At 41.8% G+C, this 11805-nt stretch overlaps 1 protein-coding gene across 1 annotated transcript in view; it reads left to right on the top strand.

Moving 5' to 3' along the window:
- The window catches only part of ASAP1 (ArfGAP with SH3 domain, ankyrin repeat and PH domain 1), a 273681-nt gene that overhangs the window by 120058 nt on the left and 141818 nt on the right, over nt 1-11805 (top strand). Inside the window, exon 3 of the mRNA XM_007447987.1 lies at nt 2760-2832. Coding sequence (XP_007448049.1) covers nt 2760-2832 — 73 coding nt within the window. The remainder of the gene's footprint in view (nt 1-2759; nt 2833-11805) is intronic.

Here is an 11805-nt window from a genome sequence, read left to right as displayed (position 1 = left end):
GTTCAGCAAAGGATAAACCTTTGGATCCCATCTCTTAAAATGAGTGCTTATTTGCACTTATTTGCATTACTGTCTTTCCCTCCCAGTCTCCTAGCAACCTAAATGTCTTGTAGTTTCTTAACACAGATTTGCCTCTGAAAACTCGTGGATATTGCCCTCTTAAGATGAGACTGCTTTTAGTTTCAGTTCTTCACAGATACCATTGGAATGCAGAACTGGGTAGTGATTTGGAGGTGGAGTTTTACTGTGAAGAACTGGGTTCAAATTCCTACTCTGCCACCTGGGCAAGTTACACTTGCTAAGCCTCTGTTTCCTCATCTATAAAATGAATCCAGTAATAGTACTTATTTCATAGGGGTTTTGTAAGAATTAAGTGAAATAATCTGTGTAAATCTCAGCACCTTTATGACTAAGCATTTATTAAAATGTTAGTTGTCTTCCTTCTTTCCTCTGATGTACAAACCTCAGATCTTTGAAATTACTCAAACTTTGTCTCTTCCTCTGGAGCTGTGTCATAAAACATGGTGTCCTTAAATGTGATATACAGTATCACTGGCATTAGATGAGGTGGTTTGAGGTAGTGAACAGACGAGCATTTTATGTAGATAGAGGCACATAGTCATTTTTAGGGTATCTTCTATTAATGTTGAGTGAGCCAGCTCTTTAGAGTGTATTTAAATTTTTTAAAAAGATGTGAATGAATTTAAAGAAAAATGTTAATTGAAAAGAAGTGCAGATGGGACGTGGCTGTGAAAAAAGTTGTGGAAGTGGAAAGTGAGTGATGGGCAAGGTAGAAATAGCGTTAACCCGCAGGCTGCAAAACGCTGCTTTTTGTCCCAGCATCCCGTTAGATTTGGGATTCGGGAGACATTAGTGTAAAATGTGATTTTAGCGCTTTCTGGCTTTGTGACTTCCAGCAAGTTAGTAAATACTTCCCTCCCTCCCTCCCTCCCTCCCTCTCTCCCTCCCTCCTTTCCTACAGATATTTATTGAAGGCCTGTCACATTTCCTTATCTGGAAAATATAGATGCTACTCCACAGGATTTTTGTAAAGATGTAACTCAAAGAGATATCTATTTGGTACATCTTCTCTACAAGCTTATGCCTGGTATAGTAAGTGCTCAGTAAACTTCAGTTCTTGTGTTACTTAGGACTTGTGGTTGCAAGTTATAGAATCCCAACTTCAACTAGCTTCTGACAGAAGGAATTTATTGTCCCATGTACTCAGTCTACAGGAAGGTTGGCAGTGATATAGACTTGGGGACAGCTGGGAGCAAGGACTCAGTTGCCACCAGGACCCTCTCCACCTCTTGTTTCTGGTGCTTCGTCTCTGTTAACATCATCCTGTCTGGCCAGACTCTTCCACACAGCTGGAAACAGAACCCCTGGTGGCCCCCAGGCTCGCATCATCAGAAAGGGGCTGCATGTTATGATCCCGGTTCCCAAGCTCAGAAATCCTAGGCGGGACTGAGCCCAGCATGGGCCCTGCTCACCTGGCCAGTCATGGGTGCTCAGAGAACAGGAGCCAAAGGAAAGGGGCAGCGCCCAGTGAACCCCATGTTTAGAGTGGCAGGAAAGCCCGTTTTGCAGAAGGGGAATAACAGATGCCTGCTGCCATCACCTTGCCCCCTGCAGCTCCCCCCGTACCCTGCAGAGAGCAAGTACTTACCCTCCGTGGGCTTCCATTCGCTCATCTGAAGTCTTGAGGTTTAGATGATGTAAAGGATGTGAGTGCACATTGAATGCTTTTAAACTTTATTATACAAGTTTATTTTTATTGCTGCTATTGCTCCTGCCCTCCAAATCTTGACCCACCCTCCAGGGGTTCCCAGACTGTGAGTGGACCGTGGACCTTGGGAAAGCAGAGACGGGCTTGAATTTATTCTAAGAAGTTAGGTCAGCGTGCCATGAGTATGTCTACATTGACTTGTTTTTGAAGTGTAATACACACATACAAAAGAGTACACATCCTATGTGCGTGGTTTGATGAATTTTCACAAGCGAAACCCAGTTGTGTATCCAGCACCTGGGTCAAGAATCAGGAGTGACAGCCCCCGAGAAACAGCCCCCTCCCCCCTGCCTTGTAGATCACTGGAGATGTGTTCATTCATCACCTAAGAAGTCATGTACAAGCGTTACTTGCATCATGGTAGCATTTCTCATGTTGTGCTTTTTTAATAAACAGAATTTTTTAAATACACGCGGCATTATGTCATTAAAAATTTTTTTTTTTTTAGCTAAAAGGAATCCTCAAGTTTAAAAGCTTGAGAAGCTCTTCAGGGTCACTCTTGCTTATCACACTCCCTTAAATGTTTTCTTTCTGGCTGAAATTACCATTAGGTGATAAGATGTGTTTTGTTCCCTGGGAAGGTGTCATCCATGTCATATGTTGGCCTTTCTCCCTTCCCAGGTTGTGAACTCTTCCGAGTGAAAGAATCAGATCTTAGGTATCTTATATTCTCTTTCCTGCGCATAGCTTAGCACGGTTACCGACTGACTGCCAGCTTATCCATTTCACCCAATGTTGAGCTTGTGGAATGACCGTATTTATCCCCAAAATATAACTACTCAAATCCTGGGCACTTCGTGTCTCTGAAGGGGTTCGTTGTTGATAAATATACCAGTTTGCTGTTGCTGCAGTGCTCAGCACAACAAATGCAGTTATGAATGAGATTTTTTTTCTTTAGTTCCTTTTTTTTTTTTTTTTTTTAACTTACCAAGTTTTCCAACATCTTTTCCCCCCCATTTTTCTCTTCTAGGCTCTAGACCAAGATAGAACAGCCTTACAGAAAGTTAAGAAGTCTGTAAAAGCAATATATAATTCCGGTCAAGGTAAGTACTTACCAACACAGATAACACCGATTACGTATATTGTCTGCAGTTTTTTCTGTTATTTGTTAGATGCTAAGTTTCTGGAAGACTTGATACAAATGGAAAAACAAGTAAGTCAAAGAAATTCAGTTTTTCTCTTTTTTTCTGTCTCTTCTGTCAGTCCAAACCTGTTACTGCTTCCCAAGTAAAAAGAAGGAAAAACATTAGTTGCAGTGGGTTTTATTACACAGTGAAAAGCTTCAGTAGAGTTATAGGTAATTTTGCCACAAGTGACATAGGAGATATGTAAAATTCTCTTTGTGTCAGACTGTAATTCGGTGGCCTCAGTTAAACACATGAGGATCTTTTCCATCGGAAGTGTACCTGTACACATTTGAAAAGCCGTATTGGTGACAGGCGTGGGGTGAAAGTTAGGGGACACATGGGGACGAGGCTAAAGGGAGAGACCTGGACAGACCTGCCAACTCGAGTCTTTGCATCTGGCTCAGGGCAGGCCAGGTAACCTGTGTCACCAAATGTTTTAGCTTTGGTCAGAGACTTTGTCATCTTGGAGAGAAAAGTATGTTGTCAGTGGATAAGAAGAAATAAACCGAATTAAGATAAACAAACAGTAGGTAACCACAAGAAATGGTAGGTTCCAGCACCCCAGGGAGGGAGAGGCCTGCAAACATAAAAGGAGTTTCGAGGTCTCTGACTCACGTCTTTTGTTATTGGTATTGCAATACCAGCTCGCTTTCCCAGAGGCCAGGTCTGTCTCTAAGAGATCAGTTGTCTGTAACAGAACACCTGGGAAGGGAAGGCAGCGGGGTACAATGGAAAGGGCAGGCTCTGAGGTTGTATGCCTGTGGGTTTGCACCCTTTCTCTCCCTCTAACCAGCAGAGTGACCTTGAGCTGGTTACTTCACTTTTTTGAACCTCCATCTTCTCTCTAAAACGGGGATCGAATATTACTCAGCCATAAAAAGAAACGAAATTGAGTTATTTGTAGTGAGGTGGATGGACCTAGAGTCTGTCATACAGAGTGAAGTAAGTCAGAAAGAGAAAAACAAATACCGTATGCTAACACATATATATGGAATCTAAGAAAAAAAAAAGGTTATGAGGAACCTAGGGGTAAGACGGGAATCTTTATTCAGACCTACTAGAGAATGGACTTGAGGATACGGGGAGGGGGAAGGGTACGCTGTGACAAAGTGAGAAAGTGGCGTGGACACATATACACTACCAAACGTAAGGTAGATAGCTAGTGGGAAGCAGCCTCATAGCACAGGGAGATCAGCTCGGTGCTTTGTGATCACCTAGAGGGGTGGGATAGGGAGGGTGGGAGAGAGGGAGACGCAAGAGGGAAGAGATATGGGAACATATGTATATGTATACATATACAAACTGAGTCACTTTGTTATAAAGCAGAAACTAACCATTGTAAAGCAATTATACTCCAATAAAGATGTTAAAATAAATAATAAATACATAAATACATAAATACATAAATTAATTAATTAATTAATTAAATGGGGATGGTGATATTACAGGGTTGTTGAAGGGATTTAAGTAGTTAATGTCTGTAAAAGTTCTACCACCTCATGGCAGTTCAGTAAATGCAGTACATTTATATGTTTTATATTTTATTTACATTTATACTCACTCTTGTGATAAAATCATAGGGTATTTCCTGGTCCTCCTCGTCTTGTCAGAGCTGGGAATCAGTTGTCTCTTGTCTTCATTAAAGCCCCAGGCTTAGGACACTCTGTAATCCTAATTAACACATTTTGTACCCTGGTTCCTGGAGACCTGTCTCTAATTTCTTTATATCCAATAAAACACTAATTTCTAATTAAGGTAGATAAATGATATTTGTCTGACTATGTAGTGACCAAATGGTGCTTTAAGTCTTGGCCTAGATTATACACCTAACTTATAACCTATGTCTTAGCTTCCTTCTAATGAACTCCCATGAGGTGGTAGCCCTTAATGGGGGATGTGAGTGGGATAAATAACTGGAAGATGGCACAAGGGGCTTCTGAGGTGCTGGTATTGTTCTGTTTCTTAATTTGGAGGGTGTTACGTAGATAAGTTTATTTTTGGATAATTCATCAAATGCTACACTTAGGATTTATGTACTTCTCTATATGTGTGTGTGTGTGTGTTATGCTTCATATACAAGTAGGTTCATTGAAGCATTGACTGTGATTTGGTAAAACAGAAAATGGGGATATGTTAAATAAACAGTAGTATATCTATATAGTAGAATACTAGACAGACTTTATAAAAAAGAAACTTAGGTGTAGCATAGATCTAAGTTTAAATTCTAGCTTTGTCACTACTTGTTAAAGTAAATTATTTAACTTCCATGAGTCTGGACTTCCCTGGAGATCCAGTGTGTAAGACCCCACCCTCCCAATGCAGGGGGCTCAGGTTCGATCCCTGGTCGAGGAAGAAGTCCTCATGCTGCACGCAACGAAGATCCCGCGTGCTGCAAGTAAGACCTGGTGCAGCCAAAATAAATAACTGAATAAGTAAGTAAGTAAATAAATAAGTCACTATTTAATGACTTCCATGAGTCTTAAATTGCCTCACCATAAAATGAGAAAATAATATCTAATTTACAGAGTATTGTATGGACAAAATGAGGGAATATTTAAGGCCCCTGACACACTGCCTGCCACGTAGTACATGCTTAACACATAGTAGATGAGAAAAAATGGCAGGTAGGTCAATAGCATGGGTGCTTTCTCTATATTAATTCAGTCTTTCTGCAAATAATGTTGGACCAGTCTGATTTTATAAAGAGCTTAATGAGCCATTGTCTGCCTAAGGAATAAATGTCAGTTCTCCATAATGTTATGGTTTCTGCCTGTGAGTCACAAAGGGAGACTTATTTTTTTTTTTTTTTTTGCGGTACGCGGGCCTCTCACTGTTGTAGCCTCTCCCATTGCGGAGCACAGGCTCCGGACGCGCAGGCTCAGCGGCCATGGCTCACGGGCCCAGCCGCTCCGCTGCATGTGGCATCTTCCCGTACCGGGGCACGAACCCGCGTCCCCTGCATCGGCAGGCGGACTCTCAACCACTGCACCACCAGGGAAGCCCAACAAAGGGAGGCTTCTGATTTACAGCTGTGAGGTGCTGCCACATTTACTCTGCTCGGGGCTCCATGTGACTTTCTTTTCCAAGTGTCCTTACTCAAGACACATTTCTTGCCTTGGCCTCAATGACCACATCATTCAGCAGCTCACACAAAGGCTCTTGTACTTGCGGATGTGCTTCTTTAAAGCATTTCCTTGGTCCCAGCTGTCCTGGATGTGGCAGTGGGGATAGGTTGTCCCTGTGTGTATGTAAGGTGGAGAGTTGGAGGGGTGAGTGCAGAGTTTGGCTGCCGTTTCCTCTCCCAGATGATACTCTCTTGTGGGTGGGTGAGGGGGGCACAGCTGACTGAGCTTTGAATCCCCCCCCAGAGATTTCCCCTTTGAAACCCCCCCAAAGGTTTCCCCTTTGAAACCTGGATTCAGGGTTGTTGTGTGTACTTTGCCCGAGGTCTGCACTAGCCAGTCACACATGGCTTTTTAAATTTAAATTAATTAAAATAAAATTTAAAGTTCAGGCCCTCCATCTCAGTAGCCACATTTTGAGTCCTCAGTCATGTGTGACTGTGGCTACAGCATTGAGGGGTGCAGACACAGGGTATCTCCATCATCACAGGAAGTTCTGTGGCTGTAGAGCACACATCCCATTGTATTGTAATTGTTAGCCTGTCTCTCTTGCATTAGACCAGTGAGTCTCAATCCTGGCTTTTCATTAAAATCATCTGAAGAGGGAATTCCCTGGTGGTCCAGTGGTTACACTCCACACTTTCACTGCCAAGGGCGCAGGTTCAGTCCCTGGTCGGGGAACTAAGATCCCACAACCTGTGCCATGCAACCTAAAAATAAAGTAATAAAATAAAATCACCTGAAGAGCTCTTAGAATACAAAAACAGGGATTCCCCGAGCCCTCACACTCCAAGAGTAGCTCCAGAGTAGGGTCTAGTAGTGGGATTACAAGAGTATTACTCCCCAGGTGACTCTAAATGCAACTAGAGTTGAGGACTGCATCAGTGGCCTGGGAACTCCTTGATGAGGGCTGGTTCATCTTTGTATTATTTTGTGAATTTGCCAACCTAGTTTATTAGCTTAGCAAATATTTATTGAGCACCTATTACGTGCTGCTGTTCTGGGTATTGGGTATATTAGACAAATCAGACAGAATCTCTGCCTTTATGATAATTTTACAGTCCTGTGGGGGAGAGAGAGCTGTTAATCAGATCATCAAGCTGGAAAGTAGCTATAGTTAGAAACTGGCAAGTACTATGAAGGAAAGCTTGCCGGGTACAAAGAAGAAATCTGATGTAGTTTGAGGAGCGTACTAAGGGGAGTGTCTCTGGAGGACATGACATTCATTGGGTGTTCATGCTGTACTAAGTTAAGCCCATCAAGCCTTTGAGGTAAGTCTACCATTATCTCCAGTTTGTAGATGATGAAGCTGAAGCATAAAGAGCCAGACTATGTTGTCCATGATGCCACAGCTAGCAAGGAATGGAAGGAGAGCCTAGCTGACTCCAGCTTTGCTGTTTGCGGCTGCTGTGGACGTGTCTTCTACCTGACACTTGGCCAGGGCTCAACAAGCATGGAATGAATTGCCGCTTATCAGCTGGATGGGTCCCCAAGAAGCTTTCTGTCAGTGGCTGTTAAATATTCACTAGTCATGAATATTCATGGATGAATCCATCACATGTACCCTCCCAGCAGTGTAATCCATGGGATGACTTTGTGGTTCCCAGATAGGGGCCACAATAGCAGGTATCATTCCTGTGACCTGGAAGTGTGGGGATAAACTCAGATCTCAGCGACTGCTGGGGCCTGATAGGGTTTCTGCAGTCACCAATGATTGCAGTATACCCAGGTTTTTGATCAGCTGGTGTGGGCAGCACTGTGATATTTAATTCTTAAAAAATAGCAAGATGAGTAAAACAGTGATGTTGCAGATCTTTCCATGACACATGCTCAGTGGAATCCAGGTCATTCCCGTCCAAGGGCTTTTGGCCTCTTCCAAAGAAGCCACAAGAGGCTGAACCCTGGTATCTGTTTCCCAGTGTGTTTTCATAATTTTCTTGTTTTCTCACAGTGCTTATGACACAAAACCCGTCTGATGTTCTTTAGAAATTTAAGAAGCATTTCTGTATTTCTAGTTTGAGAATACCAACCACCCACCTCCCCAGAATGATTTGAAAGATGGTGGAGAATGGTGAAAGGTCTTACTCTTAAAATGTATTTATTATTTTTGCACATAAGCTTTGTCAGTATTAATTAGTAAATGGTATAATAAGAGAAATTTTATTGGAAAAACAAATTTTCTCCCTTCAAGCCCTTTAATTTGAAGTGGCTTTGGGAATTTGTCTCTTCCTCTTACTTGTCCCCACGGTGTATGAGGAGATTTTAAAAAACAGAAAAAAAACTGAATTCTGTGAGCTACTTGGATCAAGGGGAAATTTTCCAAGCCATCCAGTTTTCCTGTGTTGTTTCTAAGTTTCGAAGTCTTAACAATATTAAACTGAAATATATTGTCATTTAGAAAGTTTTCCTTGGTGAATGTGTTCCTTCCCTCCTTCCTCTTCTCTCCCCCTGATATATGTTTAAAACAGGTAGTAGTTTCTTGAACATCCTAGAGGTTTTAAAGTATGTTTCAATTCTTTGGGACTTTTCCTTTCAGAAGAGGGAGCCTAATTCTCTTTGCCTTGAATGTATGCCAGACTTACAACTCTGCTCTAATGAAGAGAGTGTAATAGCAGTGATGCCATGTGATTTCCAAGGCCAGTTCATAAAAGAGATAGCTTCCACCTAGGTCCCCCCTAACCCCTTCATTTGTTTTGGAGGAAGCCAGCCACCATGTTGTGAGGACACTCAAGCAGCCCTGTGGAGAGAGATCTTCCACCCAACACCAGCACTAAAGAGCATCTGCTAGCCCCAAACCTTCAGGTGACTGCAGCCCTAGCTGGCATCTTGCTCTCCGTCTTTGAGTGAGACCTGAGGTCAGAACAGTAGAGGTAGGGCTGGCAGTCGTAGGATTTGTACCCCTGCGAGCAGGGGCATGTGTATGCATGTGGTGGGTCCAGTGTAGGTCAGTCTGTGTCTCTGGAGAAATAAGAGCTTACTGCATCTCAGTGCTGTTGAAAAAGAAAGCGATACACCCTATACTTCTGTAAAATGGAAGAGTCATGTGGTTCATTGTAAGCATGGGGGTACCAAATTTGTTTTTCTATCAAATGACTTAGTTGAGTTGAATTCGTTAATCTTTTTGAACAGGTATACTATTATTATCTAAACACACACACACACATACACTTTTCCTTGGCAGTAAAGACCCAGGATATTCCTGCTACTGGGGCTTTTTCTGTGATTGAAAAAATAATAAATTTTTTTGCACAAATCAAAATGTGTAATTTATTACTATATGTGGCTTCCTTAAAATTTATGCCAAGATATATTTGGAATACATTTTAGCTTATTAGTGACACATGGTGCCCATTAGAAATCTCTGTAACATTGTTAGTCTGAAAGTTTGGATTTTTAAATCCTTTAATTTTAGCAAATAAAAAAATGACAGTGGTATGTAATTTGATTACAAGTATATGATATTTCTGAAATACAGCTGGATTGTCATAAATGGTTCCATAACCTTTTCACGTCAGGAAAGGAAGCCCTTGGCTTTCTCACTGCCTTCTCTTTTATTCCCCTTTCATTTTCAGTTAGAATTACGTAGTGAGTGGTTTTACAAGAACATTTGTGTTATTTAAAGCAAAATTGAAGTGTGATGTTCACCCCAAATTTTCATTTTGATAATTTATTTTAAGAAATAGCTCATTGTGTATGGTGAAATCTAAGATTTTAAAGGTAAAGTGCTAAATTCATCAGTGTACAGGAAGGGAATGTTTTTGCATTTGTAATTTCACTTCAGCTACTTTCTGTTTGTTTTGTTTGCTGCTGTACGCGGGCCTCTCACTGTTGTGGCCTCTCCCGTTGCGGAGCACAGGCTCCGGACCCGCAGGCTCAGCGGCCATGGCTCACGGGCCCAGCCGCTCCGCGGCATGTGGGATCTTCCCGGACCGGGACACGAACCCGCGCCCCCTGCATCGGCAGGCGGACTCTCAACCACTGCGCCACCAGGGAAGCCCCAGCTACTTTTTTAGTTAACATTTTTTCAAATTTAAAGGTATAGTGTGAAGTGAATTCTAAGTAGAGTTGGTAATTAAGTTTAGAGTCTTAATTGTAATGGTATTTTTAATCCTGTGGTTTTCAGTGGGAAGAAAAGTTTTCTTAACAAGGATGAATAGAGATAAAATAGATTAGAACTTTAATGGAAAGGATGTCAAGAGGTATACAGAGAACATAGTCTGTGTTTAGAAAATTTTCTCCTTTTTGCTGTTTTCCAAGTTTGTGGATGAAAATCTGATCTTTTTTAAAAAAATATTTTTGAATTAAAGTGAGCTTGTTATAAATAAGTAAGTAAATAAATAAATCTAAGCCCTAAGAAGTAGAAGGCTTTAGATAGAAATACTGTAAATACTCTTGGTGGTGGTTGTAGTGATTTGAGCAGAGTCTAAACAAATTACTTTGGGCCTTCAAGGCGTTTTGCATTCTTTTGGATCCATCATTACTTCTTAAGAGATGAAAACAAATCAAAATGATGGGTTCCTTCAGAATGGTCAAGGAAGGACGCTTTTCCAAAAGGGGGTATACTTATCCAGAAGAGAGTATTACTCCTCAAATTATGTGGGGATAAAACCAGAGGGATTTTTTTAAACTGCCTTTAGAAAATTGAAGTCTCTTTCCAGAATAATCTTATAACTCCAGGCTCTTTGGGAATTGACAATTTTTGTATTCAAAGCTCAAACACTCTGTGACTTGAAATCAGAGGCTGTCTGGGGTGCGTGTGTGTGCGCGTATGTATGCACTTCCTGCATTTTGCTGGTCTGGAATGAGTGTTCTCACTTTTAAAATGAGTTAATATTTTATAATGTTTGCTTACAATTTATGGGAGCATGCTTCATGAGAAAGTAACTCATTTTAAATGAAATTTGGAGCACTCATTCCACAACCAGTAGTTTGGGGTTTTTTAAAGCAAAAATAGTCTGTTAAAGGTGACTATAAAAAACATGTTTCTGTACCTTAATGGTCCAATTTTGATAGAAGTAATAAATTATAGCCACCATTTGTTGAGTGCCTACTGTATGCCAGGTGCCTGTTGTCACTTAATCATCTCAACAGTCCTGCATGGAAGACATTATCATCCCCAATTTAGGGGTGAAGGAACCTGGTTTAAATTACTGACACAGCTAGTAAGCTTAAGTTTAAACCTGGCTTAAATTACTTAAATTACAGCTCGTCAGTAGCTACAAGTTTTGAAACTTAGTTCTTTATGATCCCAAAGCTGCTGAGCCAGAATTGCCGGATTATTAACTGTCAGAGGTGAGTGCTGACCCAGAATGGAGCACTGAGGATACAGTGGGGTACAAAACTTGTGGGCACACCGCTCTGGAGTACCTCACATGTGAAGAGAGACAGACAAGTGAAACAAGCAGTAATCCGGTAGCATGAAAGTGCTAGATGGGCCAGTTAGAAAAGGAGCAGTTTTATTACTTCAGATACAAACTAGAGCTGGAATTTAGGACTACCCAGAAAGTATTTCTCCAAGCTCACTCCTATTACTGTGTCCTTTGTAATTAGCATGATTTATACATGAACAACAATGCCCTTAAAATAATATATTCTCGGGCTTCCCTGGTGGCGCAGTGGTTGAGAGTCTGCCTGCCGATGCAGGGCACACGGGTTCGTGCCCCGGTCCGGGAAGATCCCACGTGCCGTGGAGCGGCTGGGCCCGTGAGCCATGGCCGCTGAGCCTGCGCGTCCGGAGCCTGTGCTCCGCAACGGGAGAGGCCACAAC

The sequence above is a fragment of the Lipotes vexillifer genome, unplaced genomic scaffold (assembly GCF_000442215.2).
Source record: "Lipotes vexillifer unplaced genomic scaffold, Lipotes_vexillifer_v1.1 scaffold796, whole genome shotgun sequence".
Lineage (NCBI taxonomy): Eukaryota > Metazoa > Chordata > Mammalia > Artiodactyla > Lipotidae > Lipotes > Lipotes vexillifer.
The sequence above is the reverse complement of the archived record's forward strand: the minus strand, read 5'-3'. Positions and strand labels throughout refer to the sequence as shown.